This window comes from Hyperolius riggenbachi, chromosome 2 (genome assembly GCF_040937935.1).
Source record: "Hyperolius riggenbachi isolate aHypRig1 chromosome 2, aHypRig1.pri, whole genome shotgun sequence".
Classification (NCBI taxonomy): Eukaryota; Metazoa; Chordata; class Amphibia; order Anura; family Hyperoliidae; genus Hyperolius; species Hyperolius riggenbachi.
This window is the reverse complement of record NC_090647.1, coordinates 104306389-104331685: the sequence shown is the minus strand read 5'-3', so window position 1 is coordinate 104331685 and position 25297 is coordinate 104306389. Positions and strand designations below refer to the sequence as shown.

The window sequence follows — 25297 nt, the reverse complement described above, 5'->3', positions numbered from 1 at the left end:
AGAGCAGTGCCTCGATTCTCCCTTTGCCCTGCAGAAATGATTCACACAGACGGCTCTCTCCGCTGATGACTCAGACAGATGAGTCACACAGTCTTTCCCTGCCTGCTCAAATGATTCACACAGAGGGCTCTCTGCACTGATGACTCAAACAGACTTCGGCTCTCTGCACTTTTGCATTCATCAGAGCTGTCAGTAACTTGTTATCGCCTCACTAGAGGTGTCGGTAACTACCGCCAGGCTTACCGCTTGTTGAAGGCTTTATGAATTGACATTTGCTGACAATTTACTGACATGTGTTGTCGGTAACTGCAGCCAAGTCGGTAATTTATCTCCCTGGTCGGTAATGTCAGCTTTTCATGCGGTAACAGCCTTTATGAATTGACATTTTGCTAAGTGGTCGGTAAAGTCTGCTGTTTTCAGCATTACCGCATGAGGTAATGCTTTATGAATCGAGGCCATAGTGTACAACAGCATTTTCAGCAAGAGCCAAGTTGCAAAATAATTAGCAATGTTAATAACCATATAAATATTGCAATTGTCTCGAATAGCACATAAAAAAAATTGCTTTAATGATGCCGTAGCAAGGTACAAAATACTATAGCAGTAGGATTTAAAACACTATGCTGATTTCTTAATACGATATTCACTGCAGGACGGAGTAAAACCTGAGAATCATTTTTTGCATGGTTTGCATCTCAACTTACAAATATTACTCTGTACAACAAATAAATGGCACATACCTGTAGTATTGCTTCTAGTGTTATATTTTGCTGCAAAACATACATACAAGTACATTAGTTTTAATAATAATTTTATCCATGTCAATAAACTGCACATACCCACTCTTCCCACAGACTGAAAAAACTCAAAGGTAATGCATAGGATATTAAAGGTGGGTACACACGTCAGATAAAAGTCTTTGGAAAATGAAAGATCACAGACCAATTTTACCCCCTTTCATGTATTATGAGAGCCATACTCTACACAGTCTATTCTATGGAGCTGAACTCCCCATCAGATAAAAATCTTTGCAACATGCTGCACACAAAGATGCTGTACAGACACAAAAGATCAGTATCTGCAAAAGATCTGTTCCTGCAAAATGCATTCATAGTCTATGATATCTGCAGATCATCATACACACCTTGTTTAACGGACAATTATCTGTAGACCAGATCCACCAGGTTGGATCTTCAGATCGGCAGATAATTGTCTGATCTGCAGATGAATGTCCATTAAACAAGGTGTGTATGAGGATCTGCAGATATCATAGACTATGAATGCACTCTGCAGGAATGGATCTTTTGCAGGGATTGATCTTTTGCAGACACTGATCTGTTGCGTGTGTACAGCATCTTTGTGTGCAGCATCTTGCAAAGATTTTTATCTGATGGGAAGTTCAGCTCAATAGAATAGACTGTGTAGGTATGGCTCTCATACTACATGGAAGGGGGTAAAATTGGTCTGTGATCTTTCATTTTCCAAAGACTTTTATCTGACGTGTGTACGCACCTTTAGTGTTTCGATTTTTTTTATTGACTATGCTTTGTTCTTAAACAAGAACTTTGTTTTTTTTAGAACACAAAATTTCCCAATCTAATATTTTTTTTTCTGTAGCTCCACCTGCTGTTTGTCTAAAACCTTTTTTTATAAACTTATTTTTATTTGCGTTTTTTCTTTTTAATGAAACAAAAGAAAAAGGTTAACCTACAGCATCAGGAGATCCTGATCCAAACAAACATCAGATAATAGCATGCATATAAAGTGATAAGCTTAGTATAATGCCTAAACAAACATTTTATAAAGTAGAACACTTGCTTTAGTGCTGTGGTAAACTTAGCAGATAAGAGGTCAGCGCTATATAAAAACCACACAATGTTATAGAAGACAATTTCCTGATGAATTAGGATATATTTGTTGGAATTATTTACTAAATAGCTCTGAAATGAGTAAATGTTATAGTTCCAAACGTATCGACTGAAGAAGAACTACAGTGAAAAACAATAAGTAAGGTTGCTTTTTTTTATTCACTTATAAAATAAGTGAGTGTATAGCCATTGTAAAATTTTTCCCCACCCCGAATTATATTCTGAAATTTATCACAGGTGGCAATATCTTTGGTCCTGTCAGGTACATCTCTGTGGAATGTTTGTTTACTGAAAACCCAAAGCCAGTGAAAATACCTGGTCTCTCAGAAATTCCTAATAGCTAAAAAGCCTAGGCTGAAAATCAATGGGAGGAGTGTGCTTCATGCCAATATACAGCAATATATTTAGACGTGTTACTGATGCTGAAACCATGATAATTAACTGTATAAGTGGGTAACCCGAATAATTGACAGCATTCTACTATATGTTGCTACAGTGACATATGGGCAGTAGGGTGGCGTAGTGGTTAGCACTCTCCCTGGTTGGAATCCATGCCTGGGCACTATTTGCACACAGTATGTATGTTCTTCTCCGTGTCTGCCCGAGTTTCCTCCCACATCCTAAAAACCTGGCCCTAGACTAGGACACATACTACATGATACATAGAAATAGGACTATGGTAGGGATTAGATTGTGAGCCCCTCTGAGGGACAGTTAGAGGCACTATGGCAAAAAATTGTAAAATCTGTGCAAACCGATAAATAAGAAGTACATTTTTTCCAGAGTAAGATGAGCCATAAATTACTTTTCTCTTATGTTGCTGTCACTTACAATAGGTAGTAGAATCTGACAGAAGCGGCAGGTTTTGGACTAGTCCATCTCTTCATGGGGGGATTCTCAGGGATTTATTTTTTTTCAAAAGCTCTTAGGCCTAGTGCACACCAGAGCGGTTCGGCTGCGTTTTGCGATCCGCTTGCGGCTGCGGATACGCTTGGGTAATGTATTTCAATGGGCTGGTGCACACCAGAGCGGGAGGCGTTTTGCAGAAAATACTCCCGGGCTGCTGCAGATTTTGGATTGCGGAGGCGTTTCTGCCTCAATGTTAAGTATAGGAAAAACGCAAACCGCTCTGAAAAACGGCACTTCAGAGCGGTTTGCCAGGCGTTTTTTGTTACAGTAGCTTTTCAGTAACAGCTTTACTGTATCAATACATGAAATCTACTACACCAAAAACGCTTCACAAAACCGCAAAATGCTAGCTGAAACGCTACAGAAAAAGAAGAAAAAGTGTTTCAAAATCTGCTAGCATTTTGCGGATCTGCTAGCGGTTTTTGGTGTGCACCAGGCCTTTGTGAATGGCACTTGCTCTGTCCACCTGCCAAAAAAAAAAAAAACTGTAGCGAGCAGGGAGGCTGTCCAGCATAATTGTTTAAATTCTTTTTAGAGAATATTTTTTATAAAGAATAAAAGCCTTGCTGAGAATTACCTATGAAGAGATGGACTAGTCCAAAACCTGTCACTTATGGCAGATTGCTACTACTTACTGTAAGTGACAGCAACATAGGAGAAAATTCTTACTTGTCTACGTTTGCACGCATTTTAAATTTTAAAGTTTTTCGACCATAGTGTCCCTTTAAGTGACCATATACAGTGCTGCGAAAGATGTCGCTAGATTAACACTAAATAGTAATAAAGTGCCCTCTTAAAAAAGTGTAATATTTCATGTTCTGATTAAAAAAAACAGGTTTGTGGTATAAAACCTAAATAAAAATATAAAGTCATTCCAAAATTACAGGCCGTCTCTGGACGGCCTGGCAGTGTTAAGCGTGCTAAAATCCAGCAAAGGCCATCACCATTCAATTTCTGACCCCTTACGAAAGCTGGCGTTCACTGAGTAAGTCTTCCTATGAGCATTATTATTATTATTATGTCAAGTACATCTTGACGCACACACATTTATTGGACGCGTGCCACACCAATATAATTGCTTTCCACTTTTTTTTTAAAAAAAAACACTAAAACTGAAATGCCACTTTAGTGCAAACATCTCTAAGAAAGATGTCATGTTACAGAACATGCAATGTTGCCATTGAATGTCATCAAAGTCTAGTTCATAGATTTTCCTGACTTAAGCAATACACTTAATTATGCATAAAAATGGTTGCAAAAAAACAAAAACAAAAAAAAACATTTTGCAAACAGAAACTATCTGAACCAATTCATAGAACCTCAGCCCACACTCAATCAGCTTGAAAACGTACAGGCAAGATGGAAGTTAGAAGGACGGTAGGCAAGAAGTGCTGTCAATTGCTTTTCCAGCTGAAGCCATGCCTCTGCTAAATCACAATCTATCATAAGACATGGATTCAGACTGAGTAAGCTTAGAGCTTAACTTTTTTATGAATTGGTAACTGGCGCAGTGAACATTTTTCATTTGCATTGTAAATAATGCAATTTTAATAATTTGCGCACTTTTAAAACAATTAAATGCATAAAATAATGTGAACTTGGATTTTAAATCCTTTTCTAACTTCAATCTTCAGATGCTATAACTAGCTTCCTGAATATCATGACATTAGTACAGTATATGGCTTGGTGTAACAGACTTCATGCATTAGTGCACACAGCTACATTCTCTAGTTTTACTGAAACTACTTTGCTCATCAGTGGGTGTACTAGGGATGAGTACACATCAGCTGGAGGGATCTGTGAAGCTGGTCCCCCCTACAATCAGCACAAATAAAAAATGACATCAGGTCTGGTTAGTATTACGTTTGTGCCAATTTGCGCTGCAAGAATTTTAAGATTGGTGCTGCTTTCACTTTGAAGATAATAGAACTTCATTTTGCCCCGGACAATAATCTCACCCTGCCCCTGTACAACAGCCTATGGAAATAAAAATGGTATGGTTGTGTAGAGCTGTGTTTCTGCTGCAAGCGTCACCTTACTACCCTTTATAGGTATTGAGATATTCAATTTTTTATAAAGGTCAAACGTTCACTCAGCCTCCCTACAACAGTGTAAAGGCATACATGAAAAACCTTTCCTGGAAAAAAAAGGGCGCAAAGAGATTGCAGCTAGTAAAATATCGCTAAACCTAGAACCCTTCAATAGTGGTGCCTAACCCTAACCCCCCCCCCCATCAGTGCCTAACCTTTAAGCCCAATCTACACGATACGATTCTTTGTACGATTCTATTTACGATTCGATTAAATCAGACATGTCCAATCAGGATTCGATGCAATTCAATTTGCCATTGTTTTGCAATTGCAAATCGAACTGAATCGAATCGCATCCCGATCGGACATGTTGGATTTAAACGAATCGTAAATAGAATCGTAATCGAATCGTGTAAAATGGGTTTTAGACCCCTCTCCTAAAGCTAACCCCACCCCCTTTACGTAAAGCTGTGATATGCAGCTATAAAAGGTCCATTTCGGAGCCTGATTAGCAGCAAGAGGGGGGCAATTTTGGCGGACTGGCTTGCGGGGTGAGTATGGAAGCTGCAATATTTATTTACTTTAAAACAGTACCAGTTGCCTGGTTGTTCTGCTCAGATTTGACAATAATGTCAGAAACACCTGATCTGCTGTATGCTTGTTCAGGCTCTAGGGCCAAAAGTACTAGAGGCAGGGGATCAACAGGAAAGCCAGATAAATGGCATTTCTTAAAAGGAAATAAATATGGTAGCCTCCATATCCCTCTCGTTTCAGTTGTCCTTTAAGGCCTTGTTTCCACTTAGTGCGCTTCTATCCGCTTTTTATCAGCACATCAATGTTACAGATTGATACATGTTGTTGAAAAGCGGACAGAAGCGCATAGATGGAAACGAGGCCTCATAGTGGCAGTGAAACATACATTGACTATTCAACGCAAAGGTCGCATAACAAGCGGTGCAACTTTTTCATTCCATTGCGTTCCTGTTCTTACAGGGAACATAGCTCAGCTCCCAGTGCGAGCCTAGCCTGAGTGAACCTTTCACATTTGTAAGAACTTCAATATTTCAAAAACTATTATTCTATTCTATAAGATAGAAAGATGATTTTTGCAGCACAAACACATCACTACAAAACGGTACCAGTTTCATGTCCGTAGGCTGTTGTACAGAGGCTGGGCTATTGCCCGGGAAAAAATAATGCCATCATCTTCAAATAGAAGGCAGTACAAACGGGCACAAAAAGCATGCATCACTAAACAAACATGATGAGATTTTTATTTGTACTGATTGTAGGGGGGCCAGCTTCACGGAGTTCAGATGGAGTGATCACCCTTATCTCAATGGGGTAAACCATGCCAAATAGCTAGGAAATTGAACACATACGGAGCACCAGAACAAACAGCTAAGTGAGTGATGCTGGGTACACACAATATTTCCTATTCTGTTGCCAGGAATCGGGCAATTATTTCCGACATGTCCAATCTGCTCCCGTTTGATAACAGAGTCGAATTTTCGAAGATGGAGCTTAGCTCAGATGGGGCGGAGCTTATGCAAAGCAGGAGTATGGCTTCTCGCAGACTGGGATATCATTCCTGACAAGTTTGCAAACTCTAGAAGACAATCAATTCTGCCTTCAGCTGCTTTCTCGTCTCCCCTCCATCCCAAGTCTGCACCAGACGGCCACATCTTCAAAAAAAATAAAAAATGCAGAGTTTCGAATAGCAGCGCTGTCATAAGATATCAGCGTGTGCAATTCTTCCGCCATAACCTATATGCTGCATTACAGACTGCAGATGTACGGAGAGGAAAGAATGTCACAAACTACTCTCAGGATAGCGCTGCTATCTATTATTTGTAGAGCTTCTAAACCATCACCAACAACACTTCACAGGACATAATATTAAAACGAAAACCTAATTACCCCTTCCAGACTAGTAGTCTGATTCTCTGCACAAAGCAGTTCTTCACAAACACACAGTGATGATGCAGTTTCCTGTATCTAGTGAAAATGTGGGAGATTTACACAACACCTCTGCTACTAAGGTCTAAACACGCCTCTTCCATTGCCTTACCCAAAATGGCCACTCCCCCGTGCCACATCACTGGGCCAATACTAGGTCTTGCATTCTCATAAAGGGGTAAAAAGCCACTGTTTACATCATGGTTTTATATTTCATCTCTGGTCTTAATTGGCATAGTGTTTTTACACTGACGGTCCTTTAAGTAGTTAACATTTAACTGGAAAAGCCACATTTCTGCTAAGAAATGAATAAAACCTACAGATTTGAAATCTCCATCAACGTCAGAGTCCTCTAAGCTTTCTTCTTGTGGAACGTTTCTCTTTTTCAGCAGGTGTTCATCTCTTTTGTTCTACAAAGATAAACAAGAAATGATTACTGGAAAAAGCCACCATTTCAGTACAGCCCGTTTAACCAAGTAACATTGCCACGCAAAGGGCCAGGATGAATTTTCAAATTTCTGCACAACACTTGCACATATCTTCCAATTAAAAAAAAAAAAAAATCATCATCACAAACTTGACAGTTTTTTTCTTTTTTACCGAGCAGCTCACATTTACAAATGTCAGCTCAGAGATGGGAAGCCTCTGACTCACTGTTTACCCATTGTGTGTGGTTACTGAGTGGTGCAAAGCTGACATCTCATCTACGTTACAGCTATGCATGTAGGTATTGCTTCGTACACCAAACATTCATTTGTCAAGAAAGTGTGTTTTAATCTGGAAATATTTTCCATCAGTGCCCTAAAAGGTATAACCTCACAGGTGTGAAAGTGATGCTATCCTTCCCATAGTACTGAAAGTGAAAAATGGGTACACACAGTGCTTTAAACTAGGTGAAAAAAGCTGATGTAATGAGAAAGGAATTATGGAAAAAAAAAAAAAAATTAAAATCCATATGTACACATCCATACAATTATTGCATGAACATGTTTTGTGGGCGTACCTGAGGTAACATGATGAGATAAACATGTATGTACAGTGCCAAGCATACAGATAACTAAGCTGTGATCCTTATTTTCATTTTCTGCCTGAAAGTGTCAAATATTTAAGTATGCAAGTAAGGCGCCGTTCACACTGCACGTGTTGCCGTCCGGATTTCGGCAACGCGTGCAGAAGGCAGACATGCACGACATCAGACAGTGCATAGATTGCACTGTCTGATGTTCACACTGCATGCGTTCTGTACCAATGCGGTCCAGGAACGAATGCTGCATGCATTTTTTACCAAAACGCGCGGCTGACCCATTCACTTTTAGTGAATGGGATCAGCCACGCAACGCATACAAACGCAGATGGCCGTGCGGTCGCAATGCTTACAAATGCACGGCCATCTGCGTTTCATGATGTGAACGTAGCCTAACAGTTTCTCTCCAGTCAGAACCTAGATGAACTATAGCATAAAGGTGCCCATACACTCGTCAGATTGGCAGCAGATAGATAAGAAATGCATCTGATGATCTATCTGATGCGTTTTTAGAACATTTTTTACCAGGATAGAATTCCAATAGATTTCAGTTTGAAATCTATTGAAATTCGATCTGATGGCATTTTTTTGCCATCAGATTTCCATTAAGGCCAATGCAAACTGATAAGCAATCTCATCAGATCGACCTAAATTTTCCACCTTGCAAGTTCGATGGAAATCCATCGAAATCGGCCGTCGATCGGTCGATTGGCCAACCGATTTGCAATCGATTGATCGATCGATCGGGATCGATCGGCCAGAAAATCGGCTGAGTGTATGGGCTGCTTTACCCTCAATGATAGGGCATTACAGCGCTTTTGAGTACAGGGAATAGATTAAAAATAAATAGTTTACCTATTTTATTTCTGGGACAGGGAAAGACTGTCACTGAGCTAAGACAAAACATTAAATTTACTTTTTGAGCTTTTAAACATACAATAAAACTGCGGGATACAAAGTCATTTTAGAAGTAGTAGATACAATTGTTTATCTCAGTTTATTTTCAGTTTTTTTCAGCAATACATACAATGACCAAATGTTCCTTTTTCTTTTAGTTACCTTTCGAAGCTCAACTGTCACTTCATTTCTGTGTCTTCGCATAGTCTAGAGAGAAAAAATAAAAATCGCTTAGAATTTCTCGGGCATTACAGAAAACAATCATCTTATAGAATTCCAGTGCAGAAATCTGTGCTCACCATTACACTTTCACCAGTGCAATCTGTTTTACATTATGGATTATACAAAACAGTAGTGAGAACTGATAAACTTCACAGATTCAGAAAATACTTACAATTTCCCAAAACTAATAAAAAGTGAGAAGGAAAAACACAAACTACAAACTAAAATGGATGGTGTGGATGGTTTTGCTTTATCACATGTGGGTCCCTCCATATACAGAGTATCTGGCCATAGAAGCAAGGCAGGCTGATAATCCATAGCCTACACCCAGAAGGGAAAGGATTCTCACGGATCATTGTTAAGGGGCACATACACTTAACAATTTTCCCGCCGACATACAGCAGATTTGATCACTGTGATCGAATCTGCTGTGAAATCGTTGCGCAAACGCTGACCGAATGATCGATTTCCGTCCGAAATCGATCCTTCCTGTCGATCCGTCCGGAAATTTTCGCTCGATCGCCAGCGGGTCGGGGAGTGCGTCTATAGCGGCGTTCGAATGTCCGACGCTAGCGGCAATACATTACCTGCTCCGTTGGCACGTGTCACCGCTGCTCCTTCTCCGCTAGGTTCCGGCAGGCTTTACTTCTTCCTGTCCCGACAGGAAGTTTAAACAGTAGAGCGCCCTCTACTGTTTAAACTTTCCCGGACAGGAAGTGAAGCTGGAGCCCTGGACCCGAGCGCGGAGAAGACGACAGCGGAGACTGGGGGACTCGCACCGGCCGGATCAGGTAATGTATGCTGAAATTGACTCACAATCTGTTTGCAGTAAAGGCAGCCATACGATCCCTCTCTGATCAGATTCGATCAGAGAGGGATCTATCTGTTGGTTGATCTGATGGCAAATCGACTAGTGTATGGCTACCTTTAAAAGAAGTGTATTGAGGAGACTGGAGATAGATGTGTATGTATATGCTTTGGGAATTAAAAAAAAAAAAAAAAAAACTGTAAAAATACATCCTTCCATTTAGTGTGAAGTGGCTAAAAAAAAATTTGTAAAGATTTTTTAAAATACATTATCTGAGAGTTAATGCACTATAACTTTTCCCCCCATGTCACTGACATTTACAGTAGGTAGCAAAATCATTATCTGACAAATCTGATGAGTTTGGCACTTATCCATTGCCTCATGGGGGATTCTCAGGGATTCCTTATTTTTCAAAAGCACTACCCGGACTGCAGTGGCACAATCCAACCGACAGAATAGTGTGCATTCAAGGAACTAGGCTTGCCAGTATATTTGTACAAGTCATTTGAATCTACCCCAGAGGAGATGGATTAGTGCAAAACCCGTCAGTTTGCCCAATATGATGTCACACAGTGGGCAGGTGAAGTGGTAAAAGTTATTGGCCTTCACTTGGCTGAGTTGATTTATCTGGCGGATCGATGCCCATGGGGCGATTACAGTAATCTAGCATGTGTATGGGGCTTAGGTGAAAGCACTGTAGGAAAAAAAGTAATAGAGTTGTGTATGGTCACCTTATTGATGGAAGTAGGCAGGCTTTGTATAAAATGTGAGGCAAAGATCACAGTAAACCTAGGAGGTGTACTTCACTATAATGGGAAATGGAACTTTGACTACGGGCAGAATATATTAGCAGGGCTGTGGAGTAGGAACAATTTTGGGTACCTAGAGTCGGAGTTGGAGTCAGTGGTTTCATAACCTGAGGAGTCAAGATGATTTTTGTACAAAATCCACAGCCATGGTAAGTATTAGATTAAAGTGAACCTTAAGTGAGGAAAAAAAATTGAGTTTTACTCACCTGGGGCTTACCTCAGCCCCCTGCAGCTGATCGGTGCCCACGACGAGTCGCTCTGATGCTCCGGGTCCCGCCGGCGGCCACTTCCGGTTTCGCCGTCAGGACCCGTCAGGCTGGGGAACGCGGCTCATGCTACGCGTTCCCAGCCAAAATAGCACCCCCTATGCGGCCATATGTCCGCATAGGCACCCGTATGCGGACATATGGCCGCATAGGGGTGCTATTTTGTAAGCATGAGCCACGTTCCCCAGCCTGACGGGTCCTGACGGCGAAACCGGAAGTGGCCGCCGGCGGGACCCGGAGCATCAGAGCGACTCGTCGTGGGCACCGATCAGCTGCAGGGGGCTGAGGTAAGCCCCAGGTGAGTAAAACTCAATTTTTTTTCCTCATTTAAGTGCCTCTTTAAGGAGTCTGAGCCATTTTGGGTACCTGGAGTTGGAGTATGTGGTTTCATAAACGGAGTAGTAAGAGTTGGATGATTTTTGTACAGACTCCACAGCCCTGTATATTAGAGGAGAGACTCTGCAATCCAAGACCTGTTTGTCAGACTTGCATCACAGCTCTGCTAGCAGCAGCATTTGTGTTTTGCCAATTGTTTTGATTATCTATACATGCCAAATTCTGGACTTCAATCATGTAAATGGAGCAGATGATTATAAAAATACATGTAGATCTGTTATCAGTCAAGCAGTAGCTTTTAAATCCGGAGACCAATTTACACAGAGCACATACCAAACCCACATACCGAACCCAAGGTTCCTGTATACAGAGCTCAAACTTAAAACAGAGATGGAATGCCTACCACCTCTGGCATTCCCGTAATTCAGAGAGCAAACAGATCAAGTTGTCAGAGGCTTCTTCTGTCATGAACACAGCTCTGTGCCAGAGCTTCTCTGCTACGCAGATTGCAGCAACCTTGCTTTCACTTCAGGCAATGAATCATGGGAGACCTGAGAGGAGGTGGGAAGAGCTGCAAATACCTAAAGGCTTCACTAAATTATCCCAGACTGAGGTACTTTGCTAAGTGTGCTCTGAAGACTTTAAACATCACGTAAAATTACGTGCAACACAGGCAACAAGAGCTTAAAACAAACATGAACTGAAAAACTGAGAACTGTATATGTAGTAGTAATAGCAAGTAGAATTTTCAATAAGTATGAACATTACCAGAGATGGTCAATGAGAGGCTATTAATTTCAAGTTGATGTAAAGAGAGTTCGTTTTATGCAAATCTATGCAGCTTTGATTAGGACCAATGAAATGCAGCAGCTGATAAATTAGTTCAATTTCAAGCTGCATACATAAAAGCTTTGCATTAACTCAAAATTAGCATCTCAACCTATGGCTCATGACTGGTAGGAATTAAGGTGCATACACACGCACTACGGAAGCCAACGACGGGCCCGTCAGTCCCTCCCGCTGGGCGGACTTTCAGCCGACAGTAGTGCGTGTGTACGCACTGTCGGCGGACTGATAAGGCTGTTCCTGAACGATCCGCTGAAAGTCCGCCCAGCGGGAGGGTCTGACGGACCAGTCGTTTGCTTCCGTAGTGCGTGTGTATGCACCTTAAGATTGTGAGCCCCTCAGGAAAGTTAAGATAAAAGACAAGATACTCTGTACAGCGCTGCAAAAGATGCCAGATATAAACAACTACAGTACTACTATCTCTAAATATTACTAGGATTCATATTTCAACATGATGCAACTGCTAGCATGCAGCTACTCTCTGAAAGGGATGTATGCTACTGGATGTTTCTGTACTAAATTACAGTCCTTTTGGAGTCACGAGAGTCAAACAATCCTTCAAGACCTAGGAAGTCAATCACTGGTTTTATCTATACTCAAAGATTAACCCCCCTGGCAGTATGATTATTTCCGGATTTTGGGGTCTTTTTAATGCTAGGTACACTCCATACAATGTTGTGTTAGATAGATCGTTCGATAGATAATTTCCAACATGTCCGATTTTATTTTCGATCGTTTTCTCATAAAAGTGAACGGAGGCCGCAATAGCAGCATAGGGGGCGATATACAGGCTGGGAACGCGAACAATCACTCGCGTTCCCATGCCTGTCGGCCGGTGATGGCGAAACCGGAAGTGCTCGCCGGCGGGTCCTGGGACATCGGAGCGGAGCTGCGAGGGCACCGATCGGCTGCAGGGGGCTGAGGGAGGCCCCAGGTGAGTTAATCTCTTTTTTTAATCGGCTTTAGGTTCACTTTAAGCAACAATTGGCAGCTGTGTTTACTGTTCCCTTGCTTACCCCACCCCTGGAAAAACGTGAAGTTATTTTCCCTTTATACCGAATACGTCTCAGCTATTGCCTAGCAATGTGTCTTCAAGACTGGGACTCCAAAGTATCAACTGCAGGATAGCGTGTGACATTGAAAGGCAGCACAAATTGAGAGGAAATGGTGACTGCATACGCACCTTTAGAGGTGACTAACAAGCAGGGCTGTGGAGTCGGTACAAAAATCCACCGACTCAGACTCCTCTAATTTGCATATTACAATTTTGTTGATTGAAAGTATGTAACATAAAATGCATCTCTTTACTGCCAAGGCTTAGGAATTTTAAAATACAACTGAAGTGAGAGAGATATGGAGGCTGCCATATTTATTCCCTTTTAAACAATACCAGTTATCTGGCTAGCCAGCTGATCTTCTGCCTCTAAAGCCCCATCTACACGATACAATTCTTTATGCGATTCGATTACGATTCTATTTACAATCCGATGAAATCTGACATGTCAGATCGGGATTCGATTCAATTTGCCATTGTTTTGCAATGGCGAATTGAATCCAGATCGGACATGTCTGATTTAAATCAGATCGTACATAGAATCGTATCGTGTAGATTGGGCTTAATGCCTAGTTCACACTATACAATTTTCTGTAAGATTTTCTGTTAGATTTACCTGCCAGATAGATAATTTGAAACATGTTGGAAATGATCTATCTACAGTGGCTGGAAAGTGTACTGGTTAAGGGCACCGCCTTTGACATGGGAGACCAGGGTTCAAATTCTGGCTAGGGTCAGTACCTATTCAGTAAGGAGTTCAAGGCAAGACTCCCCAACACTGCTGGGTGGCCTCTTGAGCGCTTGAGTCCAACAGGAGAAAAGCGCTATACAAATGTTCAGATTATTATAAAGCAGGCCATACACTCGTTAGATTTCTGATCTGATGTGTTTAGGGACATTATTTACTAGGAATAGATTTCAGTATGAAATTATTGAAAATCGATCGAATGGCATTTTTTTGTCATCAGATTTCCATTAGGTCCAATGCAAAAAGATAAGTAATCTCAACAGATCAACCTAGATTTTCCAGCATGTCAGATCGATTGAAATCAGACGCAAATCAATCGATCTGCCGCTAATCGACTCAGTGTATGGGCACCTTAACCATCTATCTGCCTAGCAATTAGGCATTGTTCTACTCAGCAGGAGATAACCAGAAGACAATGCACCAGAGATTATGACAAGTCTCTACCAGTACTTTATAAAAAATAATCTAATTCCAAAAAATGTAACAGAAAATTGTATGGTGTGTACTAGGCATAATACTTTTAGTCAGACTAAAGTGCCCATACACTGGTCGATTTCAGGCATCGATAGATTCTATAGAATCGATCAGAAATCAATGCTTTCAAAATTATTGATCGATTTGTGGCCGATTACGATCTATTTCAATGGATTTGATCTATCCGACAGGATGGAAGATCTAGGACGATCTGCAGCTGGCAAGCATATCGATGGCCCATAGGGGTGCATTGGATCTAATGCTCCAATAATGCATTTAGGAAATCTGTTGCTAGTGTGTGGCACTCCGATTCCTGTCAGACTCTACTTGACAGACATCTGAAGGTCGAATCTGCTGCAAATCTATAAGTGTACGGCCACCTTAAAACTAGCCCTTGGTAAAGGGGCCCATACACTCAGCCGATTTTCTGGCCAATCGATCGATTGATCAAAATCGCTCGATTGATTGCAAATCGGTTGGCCAATCGACGGCCGATTTCGATGGATTTCCATCGAACTGGCAGGGAGGAAAATCTAGGTCGATCTGATGAGATTGCTTATTTTGCATTGGCCCTAATGGAAATCTGATGACAAAAAAATGCCATCAGATCGAATTTCAATAGATTTCAAACTGAAATCTATTGGAATTCTATCAGGGCTGTGGAGTCGGAGTTGTGGAGTCGGAGTCGGGCAATTTTGGATGCCTGGAGTCGGAAAAAAAATGCACAGACTCCGAATCCTAATGAATTTGTAACTAATTAAAATAGAAAATATGATAAAATGTTCTATTTCTCAGATAATAGTCAAAAATAATGTATATATACAGTATATATACAGTAATAGCTGTGCTTAGTCCACAAAAATGAAATAAACCAAGCAAATTAGAGGAGTCGGAGTCGAGGAGTCGGTGGAATCCTAAACTGAGGAGTCTGAGTCGGTGGATTTTTGGACCGACTCCACAGCCCTGAACTCAATCCTAGTAAAAATGTTCTAAAAACACATCAGATAGATAAGAAATCCATCTGATGATCTATCTGCTGCTAATCTGATGAGTGTATGGGCACCTTAAGAGTACTTGTAGAAGGTACAGATAGGAACAAAGAACATCTATCAGGCCCTAGGCAATGTGACTGTGGGTACATGTAAAGCAGGCCATACACTTGTTATTAGCAGCAGATAGACCATTAGATAGATTTCTGATCAGATGTGTTTAGGAACATTTTTTACTAGGAACAGATTTCCAATAGATTTCAGCAAGAAATCTATTGAAAATCGATCTGATGGCATTTTTTTGCCATCAGATTTCCATAAGGGCCAATGCAAAATGATAAGCGACCTAGATTTTCCAGCAGGTCAGATCGATTAAAATCTATCGAAATCAATAGAAATCGTCCACAAAGCAATCGATTGGTCAATTTCAATCGATCGTTAATCGGCTCAGTGTATGGGCACCTTTAGAGTGATGTGCAGGTACTCTGCAGGGAATTCTTCCTCTATTACACACTCTTCAGGCACAATCTGAACATCTATCAGGCCCTAGGCAGTATAACTGTGGGTACATGTAAGAGTTATGTGCAGGTACTCTACATGAGAATGAGGCTATTCTTGCTCTATTACACACTCTTCATGTACAATCTGAACCAGGTTTATGGGTGATAGACAACACCTCTGTGCTCAATGTGCACAACATTCTCAGTGGATTCCCTGCAGCTTTGTGGGGAGTGCATATGTAGAGTATAGTACTACTGTGTAACAAAGTAAAACAGACCAATGAAATTTGAGTTTTATACATAAATGGGGCTTCCTCCAGCACCCTTCAGGCTAATCATTCCCTTACTGTCCTCCTCCGCCACCTGGATCTTCTGCTATGGGTCCAGGTACTTGAGCCAGTTGGGCGTAGTGCGCATGCACACAATCCGCTACTGGGAGCGTACTACTGTATATATAAATTATTTATGATGACAATTTTCTGAGAAATAGAACATATTATATTTTCTATTTTAATTACAGTTTAAATTCATTAGGCGTTGGTGCATTTACTCCGAGTACCTAAAAACTGCCCCGACTCCGACTCCACAGCCCTGCTAACAAGAACCTGTTATAGCAGAAATACGGAAGATGCCAACAAACAACTTTTTCAATGCCTCACTGTGCAATGAAGCCAAGACAACCAAGGCATTCAGAAAATGGCAACTACAAACCAGGCGTGATGGCACCGTAGCCATAATACAATAGTCACATTTAGGGGCACTCACAGTAATCTGAATTTGTTTGCATTGCATGGATGTCTCATTCATCATGCATCTAAAGCCGCATCTACACACGTAGATGCGGCCGCTGATGCGGCTCGATTGATAGGATCCAACAGGACGGATCTTGCTTCCGCCGATTCCCTTCTCGCTCCCCGCGAGGGGACAATGGCAGGGAATCGAGCGGAAGATAAGCGGCGCCAGCGGGGACGAGCAGGGAATCGAATGAGGTGATCCGGCGGCTAATCGAGCCGCCGGATCGCAGCCTCATCTACGTGTGTAGATTAGGCTTAATTCATCTAATTGCATCTCAGTCTCTCTCGGTCAAAAGCAAATTTCGATTTAAAAAATGGCCATCCTTTCATGTGCATGTCTGATTAAAAACATGATGAAATTTGGAGAAAATAAAATTGCATACATTTATCACTAGTTTTCCTCCATACCCAACTGATATCTGGTTATCGATCGGATCTCTCATTCAAGTAGGATCTGAAGTGAAAATCGCATGTTGGCAAATTGTATCTCCCTGGGACATACAGAATTAGTGGCTTGCAGTTGGAAGTCTGAATGAATTCAGAGTTCATAGTATTCCCAAGACAGTTAAAGTGGATCCGAGATAAACTTACTTATTGCAGAATTGTGTTCCTTTCATATAGTTTATAGGGCATTCCTTAAGCCAAATACTTTTGTTTTGTTTTAATACTCTAATTCCCTATAAACTAAACAAGCCTCGCCCACAGCTTTTTCACAGTGCCTTGGCACTGTAGCAAGGGCTTATGGGAGCTCAGTCTGGGCAGGAGGAGGAAGAGGTTACTAGCTAGAGATTTCAGAGGCAGAGGGGAGGAGGGGACTGAATTTACACACAGGCAAGCTGATAGCATCTCCAGCCCTCAGCCTGTGGCAAACAGAACATGGCTGCCTTCATTGTATAACAGGAATAAATAATTATAGACAAGTTACTTGTTATAGTTTTTCATCTCGGATCCACTTTAATGCAAAAACACACCGTAATGAATTTAAAAAAAAACAAAAAAACAAAATGCAGTTTATTCATCTAAAAAATAAAACCCGACATCAGGCTTTGCATCTGGGCTTACTGTTTATATTACCAGGTAGTGCTCTGCATGTTTTGGATGTTCACAGATGAACAGCTGACATTTAAATGAACTAGGGGAACTTGTTTGCAGAAAGATCGCAGCACTTTATGCCGACTAGGCCAGAACATAATGTATTCCTCAAGGAAGTTTGTAGCATTTAATATCTTCAGACATAAGGTGGCAACATGACAGAGGAGATTAATAGGAAATCAACACCTTATTAGCAGATGTGTTTAATAAACACAGTGGGGTTGTCACGTGGGCTGATGGCAGGCCTGTAAGACTCTCTGTGGCATGCAGCCTGACAGCGTGTGCTGCTACATGGGATTATTCTGAATAGGATCAGGAGGGAAGGAAAACGCTGATCTCTTTGGCACTACAGGAATTTCAAGTGCCGTCTGCTTCAGATGCCGTTTTTGAACAGTACGTTCTATTTAGCTTTTGTCATTTCAAATTGTTTTGTAGAAAGATGGTCATAAACTTGTCTCCATCTGTATTTCAGCGCAAACTTACAACTCCCCCATAAACTGAAAAACATATTAGGCCTTGTTCACACTACAGGTGTGCAACAAGATTCACCAATTGCAAGGATATTGTTTTAGTGTAAACTGCTGTGTATTTAAGTCACAATAGTGTTGAAGTTTTAAAAATACACTACATGCTGCATTTTGGGTCCATTGGTACGTTTATTAAATACATAAAAAATACACGTGCATACAAAGTGCAGTACAAAAAAACTGCATTGTGGTGGGATACAAAAGACAATTGTCCTGGTAGCTTTGATTTGACTAAGCCCTGTCCGAGGGCATTGTTCTGGTGCACTCCACTTGCAGCATCTTCCATACCACACCGTTGGCCCTTCTCCCCCTGCACAGTAAGAGATGGAATTGCTAGCCTGCAGGCTAGCAACATCGTCTGTACAGCCCCAGCCCTGTGGCTAGAGGAGCCAGGTCCGTATCCCTCCCGGGTGGCATGACTCATAGCTGTGTATGAGGCTTAAAGAAAATCTGTAATGAAAAAAACCTTCCCTGGTGGGGTACTCAACTTAGGTTGGGGAAGCCTCCGGATCCTACTAAGGCTTCCCCCGTCCCACAGTGAAAATTCTCCCGGAGTGGCAGTGATGTAAATATTTACCTCCTTGGCTCCAGCGCAGGTACAGTATCCACTCTCTGCTCGGAGATAGGCGAAAATAGCCGATCTCCGCCGGGCCGTTCTACTGCGCAGGAGCAAATCACATGCGCAGTAGAGCGGACCCGATGGAGATTGGCTATTGTCGCCTATCTCTGTGGAAAGAGCCCCAACAGCGCCCCCGCTGGAGCCAGAAAAGGTAAATATTGCACAACCAGACAATTGTCGCCTGTGCGTTCCGTGGGCTGCAGCGAGACCGCCGTGGGACACAGGAGGACGGGGGAAGTCTCAATAGGGCCCAGAGGCTTCCCCCTACTGAGGTGAGTAACCCCCAGGGGAACTTTTTTTTAGTACAGGTTTTCTTTAAGACTACATTTGTTGTGTAGTATACTGTGCCTACTGGCTGAACTCTTCATCACACACTGTGGTCCCTCTTTCAGCACCCCCTCTGTTCCCAACATATTCACCATGTGCAGCACACAGGAGGATTGAGTTTTATGCCTCAAAATTTACAGTATAATTTATTTCTAAATACCCCATTTTCTGTTACCTACTATACAATTTTTAAAATCACAACAGTAGTATTTTCCTCACTGCAACAGTAGAGTATATTAACAAGTTTCAACAAGCAATAGCTATGCCAACAGTAACAAAACTTTTCAGGTACAGATTCTGCCATCTCTGTAAATGTGTCTATAACCAGTTTCTTTTGACAGCCTCAATTTATTGCCACAGGACAAGTTACACAACTGCATAGAGAGATCACAGGAAAAATGCACATAGCAAGTTAGTAACATAGGTAGGGTGAAAAAAAAAAATCCATCAAGTTCACCCAGAAGGAAAAACAAACAAATCATCCTGAACCTGTACATATCCCAGTTGATCCAGAGGAAGGCGAAAAACCTTACCAGGCCTGGGCCAATAAGCCTTATAAAGGGGAAAACTCCTTCCCGACTCCAGATGGCAGTCGATAATTCCCGGGATTTATCCAAGTAATTATGGCAGCGGATGCCCTTTAATGCAAGAAAAGTACTGTATCTAAGCAATCTTTAAATGTAGCTATAGGCTGTAGACGCACTGAAAAATCAAGATAGCAGTGAATTCACCTCTATTTTAATGGAAGTCATTGGGAGTGGTTTTTTGTTATTCTAAATGCTCAGAAAGCGCTGAGGGTCAGAAAAGCTCTCGGAAAGCGCTCAGTGTGTCTACAGCCATTGAGTTTGCTATAACTACTTCCCACGGTAAGATATTCCAGATTTTAACCAGTCTTACTGTAAAGAAACCCTTTCGAAATAGATGGCCTACACTTTTTTTCCTCCATACACAGATCATGTCCCCTTGTCTGTTGTACAACCATAGGGACAACAAACTCAACTGCCAAGCTTTTGTATTGCCCTCTGATGTATTTATACATGTTAATCATGTCTCCCTCTCAGTCGCCTTTATTCTAAGCTTAAACTTTTCTGGAAACCATAACGTCTGGAGAATAAAAGGTTTATAGGAGGTACAAATTATATGTTAATGCAATGACACAAAGTTTTGTGCAATTTTGAAACTATGCAAAACATCCAAAGAACCTCACCCAAAATGTTAACATATAGGTAATATTTAACACAATGCACGAGCATGGCGTCTTACATGTAAATCAAAATAATATGCATCATAAGGAAGCAAAAGGAAGTGCTTGGTTATTTCCACACCTAGTAATAACAGTATGCATTCCATAATTAGGACTGCACAGATCAGTGTCTGGACTATGAATAGATTTTCATATCAGTTTACTTCTATGTACTGGCGTCATGAGTTTAAGGAGCTACTTTAATGACTTAAACAGCCATGAACCAAATCATCTCAAGCATTAATAGGTGGACGTGCTTTTGTACTATGGATTACTGCAAAAACAAACTATTACATTTATGATACAGTACAAAATTCATAGTTTTTAATAACCTAGGCCCTGGATACCTGAAGGATATGTTGCAACTGCGTCACACTTTCCAAAACTTCATCAAAAGGATCCAATAACTTGCCCAACCCCAGAGTTTAACTAAAAAGCCAAAGGAGCCAGAGCTTTCTGTCATGCTGCTCCTACCCTTTGGAATGCCTTGCCAAAATCATCAAGACAGCTCCAACCCTGGACACTTAAATCAAAATTGAAAAGCCACCTGTTTAGTCTGGCATTTATGATCACAATTTTTTCCCCTGTACACATCACTATGCACTGATTGGAGACAAGCTTATGTACTTCAGGTCCAGGCTCTAATTTTTGTGAGCACCCGGCTGTCATCGGCTCAACTCCTCCTGTGCTGTAGGCAGAGTTGTGCAGAGAAGCGCCAACCCTGCATTCCCTCGTCTCGCCCCACCCAGCTACTTTTTCATGTCACCCAGCTGGAAAAAAATTCTGGGGAGAACACAGGTTCTACAGGAGAAAAGCACTTTACAAATGTTTAGGCGTTGTTTAAATAATGGAGTTTTCCCTAATTCACTATGCTCTGCTCGATAAGTAACTTACCAGCGTGTAGTAAGTCAGCTGAGAGGCAAGAAGCTGGGTGTGTCACTCTGAGGTTTTCTGTCCTGTGCATCCCAGTCATCTCTTTAGATGTGCTGCAGCCACCAGGGGGAGCTCTTCTGTATGCCATTATAAAGATTTTCACATCTAAAGGGATGCAAAAAAGCCACCCCCCTCTGCTCTGATACAGTGAAAGTCCCGCCCGATACCCCTTTGCTTCAAATCAGAGTGAGAAGAGGGGCTGTGTGGCTTTCCTTATTGGCTGCCTGGCTCTCCCTAAAGGCTGTCTGGCAAGTTACCACACAGAGACGGCATGGAGAGAGCAAGTTATCAGCTGCTATGAGCTGAAGAAAAATACCAAACACTTTTGCCAGGTAAACCGAATGTGGAAATCTTTGTGAATTGCAATTCGACATTTCTTGAGGCAATTACCGCACAAGTCGGTAATTTACCTCACTAGTCGGGAACTCTAATTTTTAGTGCAGAAACAGGTTCAGTGAATTGTAATGTGTGAAGGTGATCGGTAAAATCAGCTGTTTTTAGCATTGCCGAATATGGTAATGCTTTGTGAATAGAGCCCATTATGGTAGACTTATGACCAAAGCATTTATGGTTTCACCTTAACCCATTAGCATCTTCAAACGAAATATTTTGTTTGAAGATGCTGCACACATTTAGACCTCAGCCGACAACTCGTTATTCTGCCTACTGAGGTCATGCAGAGCAGCGCAGGGAGCATTTTTAGTCTCTTCCCTCACAATTCTTCCACCACCGGGTGGCGCTGCAAAGCCCCGAACATTGTGATGCTGAGTACACAGTACGATTTTCCGTGCGATAGATGCATCCGATTGATAAAATCAATCATGTCCGATATTACTCCCGATCGGTTCTGCGCTTGATTTCGCTTAGAAGTGCATGGAAAAAGATAAGAAAAACAAGCAAAGAAGAGAATCGAGCACAGAATCGAGCAAAAAAAAAAATCTGGTTGGAGAATCGCATGGAAAATCGCACCGTTTGCACCCAGCATTATAATGTGATTGAAGTCAGAAGAGGATGCCGGGAGTGCAGTGCTGCAGGTGGATGAAGAAGAGAAGCCGGTCCAGCAAGCATACCCTCTGTAGCCTCCCAGGCTGGGAAAGGCACATTTCCCTAGCGGCAGCAAAAATTGGTGCTGCAGTCAAATTAAGCAGGGCTGTGGAGTCGGTCCAAAAATCCACCGACTCCGACGTTTAGGATTCCACCGACTCAGACTCCTCGACTCTGACTCCTCTAATTTGCATATTACAATTTTGTTGATTAAAAGTATGTAACATGAAATTCGTCTCTTAACTGCCAACGCTTAGGAATTTTACAAGACAACTGAAGTGAGAAGGATATGTAGACACTATATTTATTCCCTTTAGACTAAAACTAGTCCTTGGTAAGAGTACTTGTAAAAAGGTACAAACCGGAACAAAGAACATCTATCAGGCCCTAGGCAATGTAAGTGTGGGTACATGTAAGAATGATGTGCAGGTACTCTGCAGGGAAATGAGGAGATTCTTCCTCTATTACACATTCTTCATGCACAATCTGAACAAGGTTTATGGGTGACAGACAACACCTCTGTGTTCAATGTGCACAGCATTCTCAGTGGATTCCCTGCAGCTCTGTGGGGAGTGCATATGTAGAGTATAGTACTACGGTGTAACAAAGTAAACCTGAGACAGATGAAATTAAAGTTTTATACATACCTGGGGCTTCCTCCAGCCGCCTTCAGGATAATCGATCCCTCGTTGTCCTCCTCCACCACCTGGATCTTCTGCTATGAGTCCAGGTACTTGAGCCAGTCGGGCGTAGTGCGCATGCACACACTCCGCCGCCAGGAGCATACTACACCTGTGCAGCACTATTGCGCAGGTGCAGAATGTTCCTGGCTGTGGGAGCGGCATGCGGCCGGACAGCGCTGACTGGCTGAATTACCAGGACTCATATCAGAAGATCCGGGTGGTGGAGGACAGCGAGGGACTGATTAGCCTGAAGGGGGCTGGAGGAAGCCCCAGGTATGTATAAAAAAAAAACACTTTACTTTTCATCCGTCTCAGGTACCCTTTAATTTGTAGTCACCAAACCAAATTTTAACATATCAAATTATTTGATTTCATCAGCAAAGGGAGTGCATACATTTGCATAAATCAGTATCAGTGCAGAATTATTTCCATCTCATTGACCATCTCTACTAGTGACAGAGCTACACATCAGGCTTTATTCTTACAGCATAGATGTTATTTAGTATATATAAGAGATTCCTGTGTACACATATATACAGTCACAATCAGATATGTATATCTGAACTTAAAAATACTGGACTGCTTTATTGAAGCAGCACAAGTAACTAATTTTGATTGGTTTATTTCATTTTTGTGGACTAAGCACAGCTATTACTGTATATATACACATTATTTTTAATGACTATTATCTGAGAAATAGAACATTTTATCATATTTTCAATTTTAATTACAGTTACAAATTCATTAGGAGTCGGAGTTGGTGCATTTTCCCCCCCGACTCCGACTCCAGGCACCCAAAATTGCCCGACTCCACAGCCCTGAAATTAAATTTTAATTTATTTGGCTGCTAAAAAGGTTAATGCGAAGTGAGAGGAGGATTTGGTTTAGCAGGAACTCTGCAGATAAAATATTTTCAAATTAACAAAATTGTACAAATCTAGCAGTATCTTTATAAGCTTGACAGAATTAGAAACTGACTTCATCTGGGATGCCATCACCCTAACCACAGCATGCTCATGTTGACCGAGGTGACCTCTATGCATTTTTTTTCTACAAGCTGGCAAGCCATAATGAAGTCAACCAATACGTCAACATTAACCAGCAGAAATATTAGATAGCATAGAGCTAATTAGACTACTGTTCTGAGTAGTATTGTTATCTAGGACATTAGTTAATTGCCTATTTAAATCTGTATTGAGAAATTTGACAGCGTCAGCAGATTCGAAAAATAATGTCGCAGGGCAGGAAGTAGAAGAATAAACTGCGCACTTGGAAGGCAGGACTGCAGCAAGATAAGAAAACGATCATCAGACTCTTGTTCAGAAAGATTTCATCACTAAAGGTGCCCATACACTCGTCAGATTGGCAGCAGATAGATAAGAAATGCATCTGATGATCTATCTGATGCGTTTTTAGAACATTTTTTACCAGGATAGAATTCCAATAGATTTCAGTTTGAAATCTATTGAAATTCGATCTGATGGCATTTTTTTGCCATCAGATTTCCATTAAGGCCAATGCAAACTGATAAGCAATCTCATCAGATCGACCTAAATTTTCCACCCTGTTAGTTCGATGGAAATCCATCGAAATCGATCGATCGATCGAATCGATCGATCGATTGGACAACCGATTTGCGATCGATCGATCGGGATCGATCGGTCGGCCAGAAAATCGTCTGAGTGTATGGGCCCCTTAAGTAATATGTATAGGCTTATAAAAAAAATGTAAAACACTGAAATGTTTTGTTTTGGTAGCATTCTAATGCTGAGATTTGATCTTCCCACTATACAAAAAAAAAAAAAAAAAAAAAAAAAGGGAAGTATATAGCTATACTAGTATGAAAATGCTTGACCCAATAACTAAAGTATGCAGATATTGCTTATGTAGGCATTTTTTCCCCTGGCAGTAGTGGCTCAAGTACTGCTAAAGTGAAAACTTGTCACAAACCTACTCTGTCCATAGTGTAAAAGACATCTCATGGGCGCATGCACACTTATAACAAAAGAAAGGTTAATGCTGCCTGTCTGTATACTGTGCATTGGAGGGAGTGGAGCCTGGGAACATCGGAAGGAGGGAGCAGGGCACAGTGACACAATGGAGGAGAGCCTGGGGACCACAAGATTGCTAGGGGCATAAGGGCTATCCCCAGAAGCTTACAGTCTACTCTCTGCCTCACATCACTGAGCTCAGTAGCTTGGAGGGAGAAACTTCACAAGGCGCTCCAGCACCATGAATGCACCAGAATGTATAGAAAAAAAACTAGAAAAAAGTTGAATGCCGATTCATTGCTGAT

The 25297-nt window shown here is 41.5% G+C and overlaps 1 protein-coding gene across 2 annotated transcripts in view; it reads right to left on the bottom strand.

Annotated features, from left to right (window-relative positions):
- The window catches only part of KPNA3 (karyopherin subunit alpha 3), a 79786-nt gene that overhangs the window by 30478 nt on the left and 24011 nt on the right, over positions 1–25297 (bottom strand). For both annotated transcript variants that reach the window (XM_068267152.1, XM_068267153.1), the window contains exons 2-4: positions 8850–8894; positions 7087–7176; positions 741–770 (exon numbers count right to left, since the gene is read on the bottom strand). In XM_068267152.1, coding sequence (XP_068123253.1) covers positions 741–770; positions 7087–7176; positions 8850–8894 — 165 coding nt within the window. The remainder of the gene's footprint in view (positions 1–740; positions 771–7086; positions 7177–8849; positions 8895–25297) is intronic.